We start from the raw sequence: 21,449 nt of genomic DNA, 5'->3' as shown, positions 1-21,449 counted from the left end.
ACAAATTTACCAACGGACCACTAATCAGCATCAATGACAAGAAGGAAGTGAAACTATGTCCAAGAAAAAGCTACATTATTGGGCAGCTGTTGCCAAATATGATTACAAAGACAAACAATGGATAAGTGGCAATAGATTTTTAAATTCATGTAAGCCTGTTACCATTATTTGTAATACATGGATACTTATTAGTTTCACTTGTACTTTCTGCCTACTCTAAATATGGACCACGCTCCCATAAAACCCTCTCCCCTCCCCTCTCCTCTTATCTGTACCATTGGAATAAAAAACCTTTCACCTATAGTTATTCTTACAATTGAGCTCAACTGTCACTGAACTGATGTGTGGTTTTTGAACTCACTGTCTAGTTATTGAACTTTTGATTTTTCATTGAATTGAACAGAACTCAATATTCCTTGTCAAAATGAACTTTGAATTTCATTGGTTCAAAGGAGACAATGTTATTTGAACTTAATGTATGGGTCAATTACTGCTGATAGATAACCTCCAGGAATTTGCAAATATATATATATTTTTTTACTTTATGTTCTCCCCCCCAACCTTGGACACAGAGAAAAAGACAATTTCCCACCCTTAAATATTTGGCACCAACTAACATAACTGAAATAACTGGTAAATAATTATATGATGTACAAATGACATTGTCAGCCACAAAGAGTTTTCAAAGTCCATTTGGCCTTCCATGTGTCCTTTGATAACCCAAAGAGGACTTCAAAACAAGGTAAGAACATCAGTCATGCCACTTGTCTGTGGCTTGTGGCATACTGTTTGTTCTTACCACAATTTTATGTCACAGGTGCATAATTATAGTGCAAATGTATAAAAAGCCTTAACCCATGAGCACCCAAGTGGTGAGAGTGCAGATGGGGTAAAGGGTGAAGGGGTTGTTTCTTTCAATACTTGAGAAATAATGTCATTCGCAATAATGCTATTTATTTATTGTTTAAGATGGCTTGACATCAATAACTTCAACAACTGTCTCACACTAGCAATATGAACCAGGCCACGCAGATACATTTTCTGACTCAAGCCCCTCCTCAAGCCTGCACTGGCAGGACAACATGATATGAAATGCATTTCAGATAAGAGAATTACTATAGCTATTTATGAATTGAACGTCACTTGCGTCGTTATTAAAGAACTACGAAGCACAAAACCGACTTATTACTCTAGAGCCCACATGTAAAGGTACTCACGTCGGCAGAAAAGAACTGGAAATGAAGATAACTACATTTACTCACCTGGAAGATTACGAGTCTCTTACAACGAAGACAATTAGAACAGCTTCAATGACACAGGCTTCCAACACTTCACGTCGAGAGATAATTAGGTTCCCGATGTTAACACTGCAAACTATGACCGACGATGTCTCCTCCATTATGTTGCACACGGGATAGGCTATTAAAATTTCAGCTTTCGAACGATCAGAAGCCACAAGAGCCAAAAGTCTGAACGCCACTCGTTTTGAGAGTGTGAAATTTTCGCCATGACACGACGCTTAGCTGTCTCGTATTTTCCGTCAAAACAATAGAAAAAATGACTCCTTTGGAAAACCCTTGCTCATGAAGTCGAAGCAATATCTTTACAACATCTTTCAAATACACAGTTCACATTCCTGATACTGATGGCTCAAAAATCCGAAGAAATCATGCCTGACCCGGACGCGATCATTAGACTTCGCCGAGACAGGCTGCTGGGCGCCAATATGACCGGATGTGACGTCAACTTTTGTTGGATGATTCAGATACAAAAAAACTGGCAGGCTCTCCCCCGCCCCTGGATGCTAATTAAATCTCTCTAATATTTGTGCAAATTTACCAAAAAACAATTGGCTGTGGTTGGCTAGTGTTCCGTGACATGGATGTCACCATGGCAACCAAGTTTTGAAACCCGTTTTTCAAGAAAAAGGAAAAATCCTATTTTTAGCTGAAGAAAAATTACTTTTGTCCCGGTAACTTTTATGTTTTTAGGTCATATTTAATACTATTGTTTTAGTGCTAGTCTGACGTATTGTACGGTGGCTGGGCTCCTGACGGTGGACGGAATGCAAAGCGATAAATTTAGCCCTCCCCCCACCCCATCCATGCTCCCTCCCCACTCTTGTCTTTAATTCGAATTTGCCTATTAAAGTCTCCAGAAACGTTGAAAATAAATGACGTAATGAAGAATTCAGTGTAATGTTTTGAAGCATGCTCACTCGTGTTCAGTCCGTGGAGTCGTGGTCACTCCTGGGCACTCGGGTGTACTTTGAGACATGACGTTTGTCTAAGCATTTGTAAGAGCTGTACAGGCCTATTCAAAGTGAGATCACTTTGTTCACATTGCGGTATGCACAATCTCAGTATTAAATCATGAAAACATCTATGTTTTTAAACAATAAAGAACTGAGACGAGGCCTCGATGACGAGGCAATCCCCATATGGATATGCTGTAATATGCTAAGTTCAGTAGAGGTTCTCTACAAAAACTGTACGTTTTAAAATGGTTTACTTATTTAGATCTGATGGTTCTTTGGTCAGAATTGTGAGTTTGTGACTGGAAAACGTTTTAATGAGATCTACTTGCATACTTGAGTAAATGAAATGAAATCATATGAAATCCGAGCCGCCTTTTGAATGAAAATTAGTTGAAACAGTGTTTTATTCAGAAGTTTAGCAACATTTTAAAAAGCGACGCGATGGAGAACCCGAGAAAATAAACATTCATAGCGTTTAACATTTACGTATATCCATCAAACAAATGTAGTGTAAGTTTTTATTTCCAAACTTGAAGAAATTGTAGCTAAAGTGTGCGTGACAATGTGCGTGACATGTTATTTTGTCCAATTTTACGGATAAAATGCAACTGAAATCAAGGTTGAAAGCACTTCTGATCTTGTAGATTCCAAACTTCAGTTTCGTTATTCGTGTTAAGGGGATGATAATGATTTCTTAGAACTATTTTCTTTCACCATAAAACGCCGCCTTTTTGAGAAAACGATCTTACGAAATGTTAATAAACACAAATGTTTATCTTTTAAATTTTATTACGTGCAAATCAATTTTCCTCTCGTGAGGTGATGAACGTATCAAGAAAGTTTGAGATGACTTATAATCAGAGTTAACTATCCAAATAAGAGATTCTAGAAGTTGGTAGAATTTGCGTAGCGAGTAATTTGTCAACGCGTTACCGAAGTTAAGCATTTGAATTTTACCGGATTTCTCGTCCGTAACGGCCGATTTTTTGGGGGGTGGTCGGATCTCGAAAACTATGAGGTGTTTGAATATAAAAATATTGCCTTTCAACATCACTGACCGAAAGTAAAAAAAAAAAAGGGTAAAAAAAGAAAGGAAATCGGCCGACCCCCATCCGTGACGCCTGCCCGGTTTTCTCAGACAATGGCTCTTAAATCACCCTTAGAGTAAATTGTTATAAACATTCCTTTTTTTATGACGATTGTTAGGGAATGGAATAGGTTACCCAAGGATGTCGTAGAAGGGTGCAACTTTGAACTTTTTAAAATTAGACTAAGATCATTCGTAAATTTTTGATAACACTGCAATCTTTTAATTAATTTTAGTTCTTATTTTATATTATGTAAAACAGTTTTTTCAGCATTATATCAATTTTTTAGGGGAGTTCCTTTCATATAGGGTTAACCTTGGAACTCCCTTTTCAAATTTGTATGCCTTCTTATGAAGTTGAATAAACGTGTATGTATTGTATATGAAATGTACTATTTTGAATTTTGAATGAACTTTATTATTTTACAAATAATGTATTGGAACTGCGGATGAAAGATTAAATCGAAGAAGGAATTATTCAATTTTTCATCCGCAGTTCCAATATGTTGATTCATATTCATTTGCTCATTATTCACGGGTATATTAACAACTCAGAATATGACCAACTCCCAGTTGGCTTGATAGATCGTTTGGAAGAGCACTGCTCCGGCATCGCGGGGGTCATGTTTTCGAATCCCGTTCAAGCCGGAATTATTTTCAGGTTTCTTTTAGCAACTACTTAAGTTGCGCAAACAGCTGCGAGAACCTTTCTTCTATTTAATCTTTTAGCCAAATGTTTTAGCCGAGGAAATTTTCCTCTACTACCGTGTAGCATGAAAATTTTGCGGGTTTCAATTTTTTGCGGATTTTGCGGATTGACCTCGATCCGCAAATTAAGTTCCCGCAGAAAAAAAAAACTGTAAAATAAAACGCCGCAAAAATTATCTCCCTTCAGTCAAATTAAAAACTCCGTTCCACTTGGGACAAAATACATTGGACTTAAACAAGAACATTATGATGATTTTCCAATGGAAAAAGCAACCACGGAGGTTAGATACATTCGGTAGCCTCTATCTAGTCTGTATTATTAAACCGTATTAATGAAACAGTGTTTTGTTGTGCATGGTAGGGGTAGGCGTTTTTTTTGTTGTTGTTGTTGTTTTGTTTTGTTGTTGTTGAGTCTCTTTGCGCAGTAAGGTATTACAGTGTAATATGTAAGTAGAGTGAACTGTGACTCAACACACTGTATTATAAAACTTGAAAATATCAAGGTTTCTTCCGCTTCCCAGCAGAAATTTCAGTCATCTCGAATCGCAAAAATTTGTTCCCGCAAACCACAAAAAATCGCCAATCCGCAAAATAAAATCCTCCAAATTTTTCTGGGAAACTGGGAACCCTTACAATGTTAAGGATCTCATAAGTACGTAAATTATGATCATCCGGGTGAGTGTAGTCCTGAGAAGGACTGTTTGTGGTGACTTTGACTGACGTTTCGACAACCTGAGCGGAAGTCATCTTCAGAGTCAAGTGAATTGTGGAACGTCAGTAGGTGGTATATACGTCTCTGGGTGTTAACCTGATTGGTCAACGAAGTCCAGATGTTATTGGTCGTTTGTCAGTAAGCCGTGATGTTATTGACTGTGAAGACTGTAAAAAGTGATTGGTGCGTTTCGATCCGTCTTAAGGATCTGTTATCTCATTTGAATATTGAAGAGTCATTTAACTGCATTAATAAACGCAAATTTAGCAAAACGAATCTTTTAATGTGGGCAGGACTTCGTCATTCTATACCAATTAACCTTAAATTGGATACCCCTCAGAATTCTCTAGCACCCACTCCAATTCCAAAAATGAAAAATAACACTTTTGATGTAACAAAAAAAGAAATCAAAAGATTATTATAATTTGTTAATCAGTAATAAGGCTCAATTTCCGAATGCTACTAATAATTTAAGAAGTGAATTCCATTTGTCTACTGACCAGCTGAAACAAGTCCTTAGACTTCCTCATAGCGTTGCTTTTGAACCATACGTGAAAGCTTTTCAATACAAAATATTAAACTCAATTTTGTTCACTAACGTTAAATTGCACAAAATTGGTTTCATAGAGAGTGACCTCTGTAGTTTTTGTGAGACAGTACCTGAGACTTTACACCATTTACTTTTTCTATGTAGTCGTCATTCAAGGCTGTTTTGGTCCAACTTCGAATGTTATCGGCTCTCTTTAACGAATGACAAGATCCAATTATCTCTTCACTTCTAAACCTCCTAAATTTTTTTATTATCATTGGAAATTGTATCTTTGGGACTGCAGGAGAGATCACGTACACCCTGACTTACAGAGATTTAAGGTCAGACTAAAATTGAAGTATGAAATTGAACGTTTTATAAGTTTAAAAAACAAGAATTAAAATATTTTTAAAAAGAAATGGATCTTTCCGCCTTCTTAGTTATTCAACTAAGTATAAATGTAAGTCACGTATATATATTTTTTTTCGCGTAGTGTAATCTTGTATCCTTTTAGCGTTTTAGTTTTGTTTGAGTAGTTATATGTATATATATTTTGCGTAATGTAATCTCTTTTCCTTTTGGCTTGTTAGTTTTGTTTCATTAGTAATTATTGTAACGCAAGTATTGCAGAATAGTGCAAATTGTCAATTATAACGTTTTGTAATCTGAACTACTGTAATTATTGTAAAGCAGTTTTGTTTTGTTACAATAAACTACAAACTTGTTGGGGGAAAAAATATTAAAAAAAAGGAAAAGGAGTAAAAAAAAATTAAAAAAAGGAAAAGGAGTAAAGAAATTAAAAGAAAAAATTAAGTTATAGAAAATAAACAAGTAACAGGAAAATCATTAGACTGAAATAACAAATGATGCTTCCTCTGTCATCATTGTATGTATTCCCATTCCGGAATAGGGTCAATCGAACGCACCCTTAATAACAATAGCAATAGTCCAGCGAACCATTAGCTAGGGCAATTTGAATTATATTAATTTAAATGAGGTCACATTAAGAAGCATACTTCGGTTCCGGTTACACTGGAAAGAAAGTAGGTTAATTATGTGGAGCCACTCCTCTTTTTTAGTCATTTTTCTTTTTACCGGTAATTCTAGTTAAGCTTATATAACAATGAAAACAGTAAGAAGAGAAATAGCCTAAAATGTTCGGAAATACTTTCAGACTTGTTAAATTTCTTAGGAAGAAAACGAAAAAATAAAAAATAGCCCAAAGTTCTAGGAAAATTATAAAGACACAACATTACAAATAACCTCAAAACAAGCGTCTCCTTTTCCGACGAAGGAAAAGACATTATTTTATATAGTAGGGAGATTTAGAGTCGTGTCTACGGCAAACGGCAAACGTGCGATTCACGTTTATCTTTTCTTGAAAAAGTGAATACATAGATGAGAAAAGTACAAAATAATTCTGGCCATTGATACTAACGTAAAACTACTCAATTTTACTGAGAAACTGAAAACAGCGAGCGGCAAATATAGGGTGAACATAATCACGAGGTCCTCGGTCATTTATGCGGCGTTTGCCGTAAACTCGCGACCTCACGGGACAAGTTTAGACCTGCGTGGATATGAATAAATGGCCGGAGACATGTTCGATCCATGGTCGCTTATTCAAACAACTAAAATGTTTTAGCGAAGAGACAGTCATGTGACCGCAACTTCAGCATTTGTTTGTTCTTAGGAAAACGACATTTTTCCTTCTAATTAATATCCAAAAAACCTATAGCTAAACCAGCCCAATTGGAATAATTTTATATTCGCTTGTGATTTAATCCTTATGAAAAACTTCTCGTTTTAAAGCAGCGGACCCACCCCCCCCCCCCCCCCCACATAAGATCCGCCACCAAAATGACCCTAAAAAAATGTCATGTTTCGATAGCTTTATAGGGGACGACTTCCCGGGAAGCTACCATTGATTTCATTTTGTGCATAAAATCCTTGGCACCTGTCACCTACCTTTTTGGCGTTTACTAACTTTAGCAAAAGAAAGAGGATCTTAAGCATTGAAAATGTTGCTAAGTAAGCATGTTTTTACCCGTAACGTTTATTTTATTGCATTGAGTGACCTTCGGATGCAGGGAACCTCACGACGCAAAGAAACAAACCGTAGCACTTGTTATTTCCGGATCATCTTGTTAACGAAAAGGGATGCTTTTACAAGAAGTCACTCAGAAGGAGAGTTAAAACTTAACTGCAATGCTAGTACAATTGACAGATGGCAGAAAAGAGGCAGAGAAGATTTAATCTTTGCCGATATTTTGCCAAGAGGCTCGAAATCTACGTGGCTTGAGTAGGAATGACAAAAATATAATGAACAAGCTGAACATATAAGTGGCTAATAAATGAATGGCGTAAGCGCAATGGCTTTGACAGTGCTTTATATGACAAATTTTTGTTTGCATTTACCATGAGATGCGTCAAGTGCTTGCCAACTTTTTTTTGTTTTTTTTTTTTTTGTCAACTTGTTCAAACGCACTCACAAAACGGAATTCACTTAAGCAGCCAAAGTTGCCTCTAGAATGAACTGTCCGTTTAACTTGTCAAGACTTTTATATGGTAAGGGGGTTAGTTTCTAAAGAAACTGCGTCGCTGCGTCGGTGGGGAGTAGAAACGAATGTTTGGTTTATCACCAGAGTTGATAACTAAAGGTAAATTGGTCACCGTAAAGAGATTTGAGTGCTGATGTTTGGAGCGTTAGTCCTTTGTCGAAAGAAGGGCTAACGCTCGAAACGTCAGCACTCCGATCTTCTTACGGTGACCAATGAACCTTAAGTTATCAACACTGTTGATAATTCGAACATTTGTTTTATGCCATAAGTTTTGTTTTTACGTACGAGCATACGACAAAATTTAACAAACGTTTCTTGTATTAACATGTATCTTTGGTGAAAAACTGGCACGCCAATTCTTGGACAATACAATTCGTCAAGAGACAGGAATCGAGCTAGGGAGATGCTGACTTGCTTGTAGCAGCCAACAAAAGAAACTTGTCAAGGAGCCTCTTCAGTCGATTACACTGACAAATATAACTTGTTATAAACACGTTCACTCTTTACATAAGATCAAGTAAAAATTGTCAGAAAACGTTTTAAGTAACACTTGCTCGTGTGTATAAAACTGTGTTGCGGCCACCACCCAAAAATTTTCAAGTTAGTTTGTCAGTTGTTTAGACAGGTAAATAGAACTCAGTTATCAAGGAAAAATCTTTAGGGAAAAATTTTCACCTCTCACCGACGAACAGGTGAAAAAATGTCAAAAAAGTTGTAATGGAGAACTTAGTCGTTTGGAACCAGCGTAACTCATACACGCAAATATTTTAATAGTAGAGAGATTTAGCATCGCGTTTACGTGAAACGGCAAACGTCACCTTGTCGTGAACCTTTTGACTTTAGCTGGAATTTTGTGAGTTTCGATGTTTCGCAACTCACTGTGGTAAGTTCATGAAGAAAAGTGCGGTAAGGAACATGAAACTTAATTTGTCCTAGTATGAGTTACCGCAAAAATTATTGGGGTACTTTTTTCTAACAATCAACTACTTATAATATGTGTAAGAAAAAAGGAAGAAATACTTACGTAGTGCTGACGTAGACGGTAAACGGGAAACAGCCTGTTTTCACGTCAGTAGAAACAGCAACCGGCAACTGGCAAACGCGAAAAATGGCGGGTAAATTGTGGTCACGTGGTCATTTTTGCCGTTCGCCTCTCACGTATACGCGATGCAAATTCTCTCTATTGGAACTGAATTCAATAAAACAACATGCCCCTGTCCAACAGTGTACGTGTGGATACAGCTGACGACGACGAGCCTATTTTTTTAAATGAAAACATGGTCGCCAAGGCACTCCGCGCCATTAAAAACTCTCGCGCTGGCGGTCCTGACGATTTACCAAACTGGGTCCTAAAAACATACGCCGATATCCTTGCTGCTCCGATCGCTGACATCTTAAACTGCTCTTTTCTCGAATGCAAAGTCCCTATTGCTTGGAAACTTGCTGACGTCCCACCTCTGCCCAAGGCCTCCTCAATCTCAGACTTCAATAAGCACCTCAGACCAAGATCAACTTGTTTATCAAATGGGTGTTCTTATGCACGTGACAGCTAATACGTCACCAAGGTACATAACGACAGGCGTACGGCCTGATTCGCCTCCGATCCGAGCGCCTTTGAGAATTTTTACTTGTGATAAGATATTCCACACGATTTCAATGACCAAAATATATTGGAAACCAATTTCCACCTTAACTTCTTTACACTGTAAACCACTCAAGGTGCTGATGATTTAGTTCTTGATATATCATCAGATAAACATTTCGCTGCATGAATGACCTGTTTCCCACTTGGTTTACATATTCATCTCCCGGCCTTAAGCCAACTATGGTCATTGACTCACTCAGTAATTCCGAACTATGTAGAACTATTCTCCAAGGTTCATGCTTCTTCGATTATTTTCAACTGAGGTTGTAGGCTTAAAGAGGTCAAACGACTAAAATACCGATGCTTTCGGAATTGCTTATAAAGAGCTATAAATGGATAAATGGTTGACCACCAACTTGAGATGGCGAACGATTGTTTGAATGCAATTAAATGCAGTGTAATTTGCGAACTAAGAGAAGGTCGATTCAACCCCCAAAAAATTGAGTCCTCCATATTCTGTGCTTTACTCTTATTGTTTAAGAGCTTTTGAACTTGCTTAGCACAGGGTTTATTAATCCAGATTTCTATATAAACGCCTGAGTGTAAGTCACTCAGGCCACGGCCTTTCAGTGGCAAGAACGGTGGGAGGAGCTTTTCGACATTTTTATCAGCTGATAACAGGTGATATCAATGCCCTCATTAAAACCGCTGAGTAATGAGTACAGATTTAAAAAACTAACAGTTCAGGAAAACTATCACCTCCAGGAGTAACTGCTCAAAATAATGCTATTTTTGTCAAAAAACGGAAACAGCTTTCTTAGTAATATTCATCGAAACATTTCAATTGACTCCTTATGGGTTCAAAATTTACGGAAGCTTAAATAATTGAATTTAGGATTTCCTGTATCCTACGCACAGACGTATCTATAATTTCCTTTCAGAGGAACTTAAAGAAGAGATCCGGCTTCTTACCGCTAAAAGGAAATAGGAGACGCTAGTTCTCCTGGTGCTTGTAAGATCAAGTTTTGATGTTTAGTCTTCAGTTTTCCTACCACGAGAGCCTGGAATTGGTGTCACAATTATGGTTATTCGTGTAGAGGAGTGGGTATGTTCTGCGCCTTATAAAATGCTTTGGTATCCATGTTTTGTGAAACAAGTAGCTTTATTTACAGGATCGTAAAAAGTAGTTACAATATTTGCAAAACTGTCAAGTTTATAAACTTAAACATTAACAAAAAATTACATCATTACGAAAGATAGTAACCGAATGGAAAACATTAAAACCCATTAAACTAATGTTTCTCGTATATCGTATACGGCAATAGAAACAAGGATCATTCAGTATTGACTCGGACCTATTATAAGTCAGTCAACAAGCACTGATCGATAAACCTGAACAATTTTTACTTCTTTCATAAACTATGTTTTGAAGAAACTACAGATGACAACAATTTGTTTGGTAGGTTTCATTATAGCTGCTCCACTGAGCACACCATGATAATCTATTTCAGTTCTTCAACAAGTGCTACTTAACTTAAATTGCTCTAATGTACACCTTGCGCATGCAAGTGCACTTCAAAAAAAAGGGTTGACGTTTAAAAAAACTATATGCTATGACTGTAAGGCTATAACACAGCATCCCGGCCCTATGTATTTTATACGACACGTCTCCAGCCTCAAGGTTCATACTGTCCAGACACGTGACTTGAGTGAAGCTCATACGCAAACCACTGACCTGTGTGTGGTGAAGTAACATTACGAGTAGTTCCTTTATTCTGATAGTGACAGTCGGCGAGAAGCTAAACATGCAAAAACGCGAAGAAGTCGCATCCTCGCGCGATAACTCGATCCGCGTGATCGTAGAGAACTAGGCCTTCAGTTTCCGAACAGTTTGGCATGTTCAAAGTTTCGCTCGACTATGCTTACGAAACAAACATGTTGTGGTTCAATTTTTATTTCTATTTCTTTTATACTCATATACAAAAACAAAGGAAAACAAATATTGAACCAAGGATAAAATTGAACCGCAACAAACATACTTTATTGTTGTGATGGGCTTGAAGCATGTCAAGGAGACTTGGCTCCTTTTCAATCTTGGCCTGGGCCGACGAATGACCTCATCATCCAATAGAATAATTTCTCGAGTGTACTATTTTAAATAACTGTTAAAATATTTTTATATATATGCGGCGCATCTAGCGCATATCTCACGTGGCACGCCGAAGCATTATACAGAAGAATGGGATGTGCATTAGATTACAACTAAAGTTTTTAAAAGCTCGAAGTTAGCCAAACAAAAACGGAAGAAATCATGACAAGCTTGGCCTTCATTCTATGAATTTTCGTATATTATTAAAATTGTATTCCATCCCGAAGCATTCGTTTTCTATAAATAACAAGATGCCTGCTACACTGGCATTACGCGTGATGCTGAGGCTGATTCATTTATTCCAACTGTATGCTTTGCCGATTGATAAGACTATCCTTGCTAGTGGAATAGTTTAAGTCACGACGATCGCGTTACGTTGTTTCCTTTGTGTTACGCGACTCAGAGTATCACCGGAAATTTTAGCCTCCCACGCAGACGTTCTTAGGGCAGGAACGCGTGACGAACCCCCAAGGGAGGCTACGGAAAATTTGTGAAATTCCATTACGATAACGTAAGCTTCTCAATGACCTCTTTTCAGTATCGCGTCGTGGTCTAAGACTGTCAAACAAAGCACGATTCCTTCGCCAGGAACTCACCAATTTCCACCGTTTTACGTGTCGGGTGCTTCTTAGAAGTTATTCTTTCGATTTACCGCTTCAAAATGGTGAAATTTCCGTTTGAAAACGGCGCACTTGAGTCCAGAACATGTTAAAACAATATGGCGCGACTATTTAATCCGTCATTAATAAATATATCAAATGATGCATTGACGTCACACAGGTAGGGGTGAGTGGGTCCCCTCCCTCACGATATAAGCGACAAGAATGGATTTTGATTGGCCTGCCTTTGTTGAAGACAATCAGAACAATACATCCCGAGTAGGAGAGGGGAGAGTTTAATGAATAAATTAATGTACCGATTTGTAGCTACTACGAAGAAAAAAAAAAAGAAATCGACCCGTTTTAAGACACGGTATGCCCCCTCGGGGCATCCCGCGTAAATACTTCTGATCCGAACTTTACAACACGAAATCCAAGTATTCTCGTAGAATCGTACAAACCAAGCTATGACCGCAGTCACAGCAATTGGCAATCTGAACCTTTCTTACTTTCAAGTTTCTTACATAACCGTTCCAAGTTCCGTTGAACAGTGGCTACAAAAACAGGCTGAGTGCCATGTTTATTATTCATCAAAATAGTCAGCGCACGCTCATAATACTCCTTCGCCAACTCCAGGTCTCCTTGGGCACGGAGTACAGTAGCTAAGTTGTTATAAGAACTGGCGACATCGACATGTTGAGCTCCCAGGTTTTGTATTCGAATAGCCAGGGCACGCTCATGATACTCCTTCCCCTTCTCCAGGTCTCCTTGGGCGCAGAGTACATTTGCCAAGTTGTTATAAGAACCGGAGACATCGACATGTTGAGCTCCCAGTTTTTGTATTCGAATAGCCAGGGCACGCTTATGATACTCCTTCGCCTTATCCAGGTTTCCTTGGGCACGGAGGACACTAGCCAAGTTGTAATAAGAATCGGCGACTTGGACATGTTGAGCTCCCAGGTTTTGTATTCGAATAGCCAGGGCAAGCTCATGATACTCCTTCGCCTTCTCCAGGTCTCCTTGGACACTGAGTGCAGTAGCCAAGTTGTCATAAGAACCGGCGACATCGACATGTTGAGCTCCCAGTTTTTTTATTCGAATAGCCAGGGCACGCTCATGATACTCCTTCGCCTTCTCCAGGTCTCCTTGGTCTCGGAGTACAGTAGCCAAGTTGTTATAAGAACCGGCGACATCGACATGTTGAGCTCCCAGTTTTTGTATTCGAATAACCAGGGCAAGCTCGTGGTACTGTAGGGCGTGGTGAAACTCACCCAGTCCACGATGAACAATACCAAGTAGGGAATAGACTCTTGAAGCGTCTCTTTCTCTATCGACGCCATCATGCCGAAGTAATTTTAAAGCTGCATTCAGGAACCCTTTTGCTGTGTTAAACTCCCAATGGTCAATACATATCTCGCTAAACCTAATGAAATAATCTGGATAGTGTCTAACACTAAAAGTCAAGTTCTCGACGACTTGGACTATGTCGTCTCTGTTATAAGTAGATTGAATATCTGTGCATAAGGACTTTAAATGAGGGACAACAGACCTGCTGTCAGCAACACAATCGAAGTCATCTAACGAGTTATTATCTATGAAGAGATAAAATGATGTAATCGCCCCGTGATAGATTTTGCGATTTTCACAATCCGAAGAGTTTTGAGTTTCAGATTTGATCACATAACGCACAACTTGATGTACGCGAATGTAGACATCAGTATCGTCCTCCTTAATTAACAGCAGTTGGCTTCTTTGAATCCGCATTCGAATCATATCGTCATCCTTCAATTCCTCATCTGCATTCCGAACGTAGTTGACCACAATTTCAAGGTTTAATGGTTGTGGTGAACAGAGCGAAAGAAAGCTGAATGTGTGATTTAAGACTTTGTCTGATGACATCACATTTTTCACGGCTAATGTAATTGCTGCAGTCATGGATTTTGGATAGCTTGCGTTTGTCTTAGAAAGAAGGCCCTCAGTGTCAGCACGCTGACCTTTGTCTAGTTTTTCCAGGTAATCTTTCCAGCCATATTTTGAAGATGCTTTGCTCTCACGAATTTGTTTGAGAAATGTGGCGGCACTTGCTAAAGCAAGAGGTTGATAGTCTAACGTCCGCGCGACTTCTGTTTCCATCTCACCGTCACTGATACCAGAAAGCTTGGCTAATAAGGCCGAGGCGTCAGATAGCTCCATACCCTCGCTAACTGAGATGTGGCTGATAAAAGAGTTTGTTAAAGGGATGGAAGCAGTGTCCTGTGTTGTGATCAGCATTTGTCCTCCTAACCACTGCTCGTTTCCAGGCTCTGGCAAATGAACACTTACTTGAGGTATGCTCGTAACATTGTCGACTACCAGTAGCCACGACTTGTAAAGCTGGACTTTTGTGCAAACTAACGTCTTGAGATTGACGATCTTCTCCTCTGTCTCTAAATCCTTAGAACTGAGGGTGTTTGTAATTGCATATTCTGAACACTTCAACAGTCGAGCGAAAGAGACAAACGATTCTAGCAGCGAGTCAAGACTTTCAGCATTAAGAGTCATTACAAATGTAGTGTTTGTGACTTCTTGAAAAAATCTCTTTGCGACGAGGCCGGCCAACTGAGATTTGCCACTTCCAGGATTCCCTGAAATGTAAAGGTAACTTAAGCGGCTTTTGTTGCCTTCTTTGAGTTCTTTCAGCTGTTGGGTTATTTTAGTCACCTCATTATCTCGACCGGCAACGTCGTGTGAAGGCTTGGGAGGGAGAATGCAGAATGACAAAACTTCATTCCGAAGCTGATCTTCAAGAACTTTTCTTTCGTCTTCTTTTTCTTGAATTTCTTCTTCTTTCTCTTGAAGTTCCTGATGGAGGTCGTCAACCTTTTTCAAGATCTTTGTCAACTCCTCCGTTGGAAAACCTCCCTGGTTTCTAATTTCCTTAATTCGCAAGGTGGAAAGGCCGAGTGCTTGGAATGCAACATCAACTCTAGTTATGGCATTATTAAACTCTGGGTCTGAGAGATCGCCTCGTGAGATGTGAGCAAATTCTTCATTACGAAATGTCCTGAGGTCATCTACATTTGACTTGACAACTGCGTTAACACCGTTGCCTATACAATCCGAGTACAAGATGGCGTAAAAGAGCATGGTGCAATCCCACTCAGCTCGATTTCCGTTTTTCATGGTCGCTAAAAGTTTCGCATTTCTTCTTTGGTTTCGCGGAGACTCCCCGTTATAGAAATCCAATCCATTGCTTGGCTCGTCCTTCCATTCACCCCATGTAGTCCTGTAGCGGTTGTCCCATTCCTGTTTGAAGATTGTTCGGAGACCCTCGGCTAGTACATCAGTGGTGATATAGCAAATCCTGAAGTAGTTGAGTTGTTCATCGCTGAATTCTGTTGCAGTGGCCATTTTCAGCTTGAATGACTTATAGCTCTATAAAAACAATACTTTGCTGTTAGCAAACTCTTGGTGGGTTGTTTCGAGGTCTGACGCTCTGTTCTACAAGTCAAAGCGAGGAACCCATCAAATCCAGTGTACGCAAAGCTAGAGAGGCATACCTCATCGACAGAGGTCAAACTATTGAACCCTTAGGTATTAATAGGAGATAAAACATGAACATTTTTCCCGTCTTTCATCTTTCTAAGTTATGTAATTAACTCATTGTTACGTATTTTGTTTTCGTCTACCACGTTGTAACGTTAGCTTATACCTATTTACTAGTTGTATTTTCAAATTTCAAATTGTAACGTTTTTGTTTATGTAACTTTAGCCTTTTTTCAGGTATCTATTGTAACTGTTTAAAATTGTAACGTATCTTGCCACAGAGTCAGTCTCAAACATACCCTTAAGAAGAAAGGCCGTGCTTTTCGAAATATTGGAAAAGAGAGAAACGCCCGTCCTTAAGGTTACCCGGTACCTTCAGAGGTGTCTCGCGTCCAAGCGATGTAGCGCGTCCGGTTTAAACTGCAGATACCTGAACCCTCATATCAAATTAAAGTTTATACAGCTGGCTATCCAACTAAACTAAGAATTTTGAAATAAAATGAATTGCCGAATTTTTAGCGCTGTTTTCTCGAATAAATTGTTTTCACTTGGGGGAGCCACTTCAAAGAGCTAAAACTCAAAAGGAATTTGCTCGTTTGCCTTCAAATTTGGACAGTAGCTAGTTTAACATATAAACAACAAAAACGTGTCTGCGAAGTTTTTCTTTCGAAATATTTTTTCTCCAAGAGCGATTTTTGTACGATTACTCCACATTTTTTTCATCCTATTTCGAAAATGCTCTATAACTTTTCACTGCGATTGAATATGGCAAAACGCAGACACGTTTTTTTTAGCGCTTTGGGTCCGGAAACTGAGGAGCAAATTAAATTAGCAAAAAAAAAAATTCACTTTGACTTGTAGTTTTTAAAAGGTGATTCGGACGCTCGCAATTAGAGGTCGTGAAAAATTCGACAATTTATTTTATTTCAAAATTCTTGGTATGGTTTGATAGTCAGCTCTATAAGGGTTTATAGGGGTTTAGGTATCTACAGTTTCAACTGGACGCGCTACATCGCTTAAACGCGAGACACCTCTGAAAGTATCGGGTAACCTTAACGGTCAGTATAAAATGTAGACTGCAGACTGCAGATTGCAGACTGCAGACTGGGTATAAAATGCAGACTAGGTATAAAATGCAGACTGCAGACTGCAGACTGGGTATAAAATGCGGACTGAGACCAAAACCGTCTCTTCGTCAAGTATAGAATGCATTTTGAATTTTTCAACTTAACTTACACTAGTGTCAATCGCCTGTCAAGATTCTTTTCCATGAAATTGACATTTTTATATATTCTTTTCGAAACGTGTCAACCTTGAATTGAAATAAACAGCCCCAAATCATGACGTAAGCAATAACACGGACACATGACCTTTACTTTGCACGGCGTCGACCTCTTCGCCGCTTTGCGTCAACATGACATTGGTGACATCGGCAAGTGGATGTAAAATAATGTTTTTTGAATAAAATATGTGTTCATGTATTGCTAGAATACCGAAGGTATGCAATGTCTTTGACATTATTTATTCAAAGAAACAAGTTAAAATCTGTCGATTTAAAATTGCTTGCACCCCTTTGGAAATCAAGTCTGTTTCCCTCCTTATAATATGAAAACCGTCATGGGCGTATTAAAATTGTTTACGAACTAATGCAAAGCGATTAATATCGAGTCTTCTTTGTGAAGAAAAGGCCTCAGGAAATGAAAGCTACCAAATCGAAATAAAGAAAACAAACTGTTGAGAAATGGGTCAAAAATATGGTCGATTTCGCGGGAGATGATCTCGGAAATGTATCCTGTATTTGACAAGAGATGGGTCTGGTCTCAGTCTGCATTTTATACCTAGTCTGCAGTCTGTAGTCTGCATTTTATACCTAGTCTGCATTTTATACCCAGTCTGCAGTCTGCAATCTGCAGTCTGCAGTCAGCATTTTGTACTGACCGGTAACCTTAACATTTGCAAAATTAGTGAGGACCTTACCAAGGTTAGCCTCCCTCGAAGACTCTCTTGTGGCTCGTCACGCAATCTTTCCTCCCAACGAACCAACGGTTGGAAGTAAAGATTGTGTAACGAGCCAAAAGACGGTCTGCGAGGGAGGCTACCGTGTAGCATGAAAATTTTGCGGGAGTTTTATTTTGCGGATTGGCGATTTTTTGTGGTTTGCGGGAACTAATTTTTGCGGTTCGAGATGACTGAAATTTCTCCTGGGAACTAATTTTTGCGATGCTCTGGTTCAAGTAGCAGAATATTTTGATGGAAGAAACCTGAATAGTTTTATTGCACGGTCAATTGAGTCACAGTTCACTCTAGTTACATATTAGAGACATATCACTTTAATACCTTACTGCGAAAAGGGATTGAACAACAACAAAACAAAAAGCCTACCCCTACCATTCGCAGCCAAACACTGTTTCGTTAATACGGTTTGCCACCACCGGAATTACCGCATTTACCGTACATTATTTTTTAAGAAAGCAGTACGAATCTTTGAATTACCGTAGCTGAAACCTTTCAAGGTATACACTGATACATGAGAGGGACTTTCGAGAGAAAGATGCAGCCAGCATATATAGCTATATATAACTTTTCGAGACCAATTGGGCGCGGCCTGCTAAAATTATGCAAAACTATGCCCTACTGTAACGCAATGACTGACAGACTCTGTCGATAATTGAAAATAGTTGAAATTCTGCACTTCTGCACTTCTGCACAGGCCGCTGCAGAAGCGCCACTAGAACATGGTTGGTCTGCTGCACGATTCAAGTCTGTGCGTTCCTTCAGATGACCCATTCGTGCCAATCTAATGTACAGTTTGTATTGAATTGCTTTACTCTTGACAGCTCTAGTTGCTTTTTCTAGAGGAAAAGCATGTTAATGTTCTTGTTTAAGTCCAATGTATATCGCTCCAGTAGCATAAGTCTATTAAAAGCGGAGTTTTTAATTTGACTGAAAGGAGTCAATTTTTGCGGCGTTTTATTTTGCGGGTGTTATTTTCTGCGGGAACAAAATTTTGCGGATCGATCTCAATGCGCAAAATCCGCAAAAATTAGAACCCGCAAAATTTTCATGCTACACGGTATACCAATGTTAACACCCTTATGTTATGTTAAGCAGCCAGTATAACCTGATTAAAACTGGATATCTCTTGCTTTGTCTCGCTAGCTACATCGAGCTGCGGTCAAGAAAAATCTTCTGAAGATCTTCTAAAGATTCTAAGATTATTTGGTTATTTTAATTCATTTATTTTTTGGAACCATTTTCAGTTTGTAGAAGGGAACACACGTGCATATGTGCCTATGTGGTTGCTGTGCCTCTGATCTACGCATGCTCAATTCAAGGTTTTAGCATTTCCTCCACTGTTGACAACCAGAGGAGGTTCGACAGGAATCCCACAATGCAGCACAATGCTGAAATTTCGGCTCGTATTTCAAAAATGGCGGCAAGTTCGGGAAGTCGGTTGGCTTTCTTCGTTTTTTGGTTGATTTCTACAATTCAGGAAGGTAGGTGGACTAAATTTCTGGTTGACAACAGAGAGCTTTTCTCTTTTGCATGGCAGGAATGTCAGATTTTGCGAAACGAAAGAGGAAGCAAAATTGCTGTTGTGGCTGTAAAATCAGTGTGTCTCGAAAATAAGAGGATTATATATGGCAACTGGGAAATTCCACTGGATGAGCTTTTAAAATTCACTTCAAAATCAGTTGCCCGCGGAAGCTCCAAATGTCGGGCTTTGTTTGTGGTCACATAACATCCTCGTCTCCTTCACAGCCTTCGTTTGGGCTTGTCACGCAACGCGCTCCCTCCATTCGTGACGAGCCCAAACCGACGGCTTTAAAGAGCTAGAGACAAATAACACCCCAGTTTCGCTTGTTGTGTCACGACACGTCCTCTTAGACTACGAGTAGTCCCCTATTTTTCCTCAGGGATAGTAGGGCGAGCGAAACGCGAGCGCGCGTGAAAATCACCCCACGCGAGAAAAGGCGACACGCGGCGGGGAGGGAGAAAAATGAGGGACTACAGACAAAGCCCAGGCTTTTCACCCTTCACGGCCGACTGATTTTGGAGTGTGAAGATCGTATCACGTTCTAACTCAATTAAGCGCATCCAATGGGATTCCTTCTCTCATTGAGCTGTCATTGCCCTTGTCATCGGGAAACTGCAGGGGATATTTATTGTAAGTGAAAGAAAACCCAGACACAAATTCTTCGTGGCTGTTTCTTTTCGTAGTTCCACAGGCTAGTTTGCGGTTGAAAATCTATTTCTGACGCGACGTAATGTACAACGGCCCGGGCGTGCAGCGCTGTCGTGTTCGATGAATTTATTTCCCACGGAAAACTATTTTACCGCAGCCACAAAACGTGTAATTTCTTCAATTCAATCTTTCACAAAAAAGATTGCTAAAAGAAAGGGAAAAGATTCTGGAGAGATAGTTCTGTATCCAGTGAATATTGATAAACATTGCCGTTGAAATTTAATCATGCACGCATATTTTTTCCGATGTATGCAAATTGTTTTCAGACGACGCCAGACAGTCTGACGTCATTCATACTTTGTTTGACAGATGTTGACAGATTGCCATGGAAGAGCCAATCAGAGTTTTGCGTTGTGAGAGCAACGCATTAGTTTAAAAGCTTGGGCTTTGTCTGTAGTCCCTCATTTTTCTATCTCCCCGCCGCGTGTCGCCTTTTCTCGCGTGGGGTGATTTTCACGCGCGCTCGCGTTTCGCTCGCCCTACTATCCCTGAGGAAAAATGGGGGACAACGATTTTCACGCGCGCTCGCGTTTCGCTCGCCCTACTATCCCTGAGGAAAAATGGGGGACTACTCGTAGTCTACGTCATCTGGGATGTTTGCAGAAGCTTTGCAGACGTCTCCTATTGCACTTTTCAGAGCGTCACAAAGGTTGAAATAGGAGACGTCTGTACGAAGGCGACACGTCCTCCTGACGCTATTCAATTTCCGCTTTCGTTTTCTAGACACCCCAACATTTACTACATTGAGACATTCTTAGTAGAACAGTACATATTACTTTGACACGGATGTTTCCGTTCAGAAACCAAAGGTGAAATACAAACAGCACCAGATGATGTACTACACTTTTAAAATTGTTCTCAGTTGAATGGTAATGACCAACTGACACCAGATATGATTTCATTTACATACTCCGAAGTTTAAGTACCAAATTTCATGACTCGTTCTTGTTTGGACTCTAAAGTGTACCGTCGCCAAGTTCTATACCGAAGTGGACGAATGAATCAAAGGAAACGATTTGTTTTCGGTCCCATCTTAAGCAGCATGATTGATATAATAAACCTTCAATAAACAGATGCAAATTTCCAACTTGGGTTCGAAATTAGTAGATTACATGTAACGAAAGCCAGCCATACTGAAGCAAAACCAAAGTCAGTAATAAAGAATACTCACCCTTTGCTAAGTTTCCACTCAGATTCAGAGTGAGCTAAATCAACAATCACCAGTTATCAGAATTGTACAGAAGAGAACTCTTCGATTGGAAACGATCAATGCGGATATTTCACTTTCGACTGCAAGTCATGACGTGTTCGTCTATTTTCAGTCATCACGTGTTCAGATCACGCGATTTTAATCATGACACATGTCAACGCTTCGCTGCGACATCTTTTTGCACCATTACATGTTTGCTGAAATTCTGCGAGCTTGTTAGAAAGCCAGTTCTCATAAAGAGTTCCTTGAACAGTGAAAATTGTATAATTTAGAACCTTTAT

General features: G+C 39.3%; 2 protein-coding genes across 2 annotated transcripts in view; both read right to left on the bottom strand.

Annotated features, from left to right (window-relative positions):
- LOC146482334 (uncharacterized) overlaps window positions 1-21,254 on the bottom strand; it is a 65,570-nt gene extending 44,316 nt beyond the window's left edge. Inside the window, exon 1 of the mRNA XM_085107181.1 lies at window positions 21,130-21,254. The gene's annotated coding sequence lies outside the window, so the exon portion shown is untranslated. The remainder of the gene's footprint in view (window positions 1-21,129) is intronic.
- LOC146482333 (uncharacterized) lies at window positions 10,570-21,257 on the bottom strand. The gene is made up of 2 exons (XM_085107185.1): window positions 21,130-21,257; window positions 10,570-15,601 (listed from the first exon to the last, which is right to left on the bottom strand). The coding sequence occupies exon 2, from the start codon at window positions 15,575-15,577 to the stop codon at window positions 12,665-12,667; it is 2,913 nt and encodes a 970-aa protein (XP_084963311.1). The 5' UTR covers window positions 15,578-15,601; window positions 21,130-21,257; the 3' UTR covers window positions 10,570-12,664.
- Between the last annotated feature and the right edge of the window lie 192 nt (window positions 21,258-21,449).

This window comes from Pavona decussata, unplaced genomic scaffold (genome assembly GCF_977016875.1).
Source record: "Pavona decussata unplaced genomic scaffold, jaPavDecu1.1 SCAFFOLD_46, whole genome shotgun sequence".
Classification (NCBI taxonomy): domain Eukaryota; kingdom Metazoa; phylum Cnidaria; class Anthozoa; order Scleractinia; family Agariciidae; genus Pavona; species Pavona decussata.
The sequence above is the reverse complement of the archived record's forward strand: the minus strand, read 5'-3'. Positions and strand labels throughout refer to the sequence as shown.

Excerpts from the sequence above, each read along its gene's own strand:
- LOC146482333 (XM_085107185.1), bottom strand. The coding sequence starts at position 15,577 with ATGGCCACTGCAACAGAATTCAGCGATGAACAACTCAACTACTTCAGG.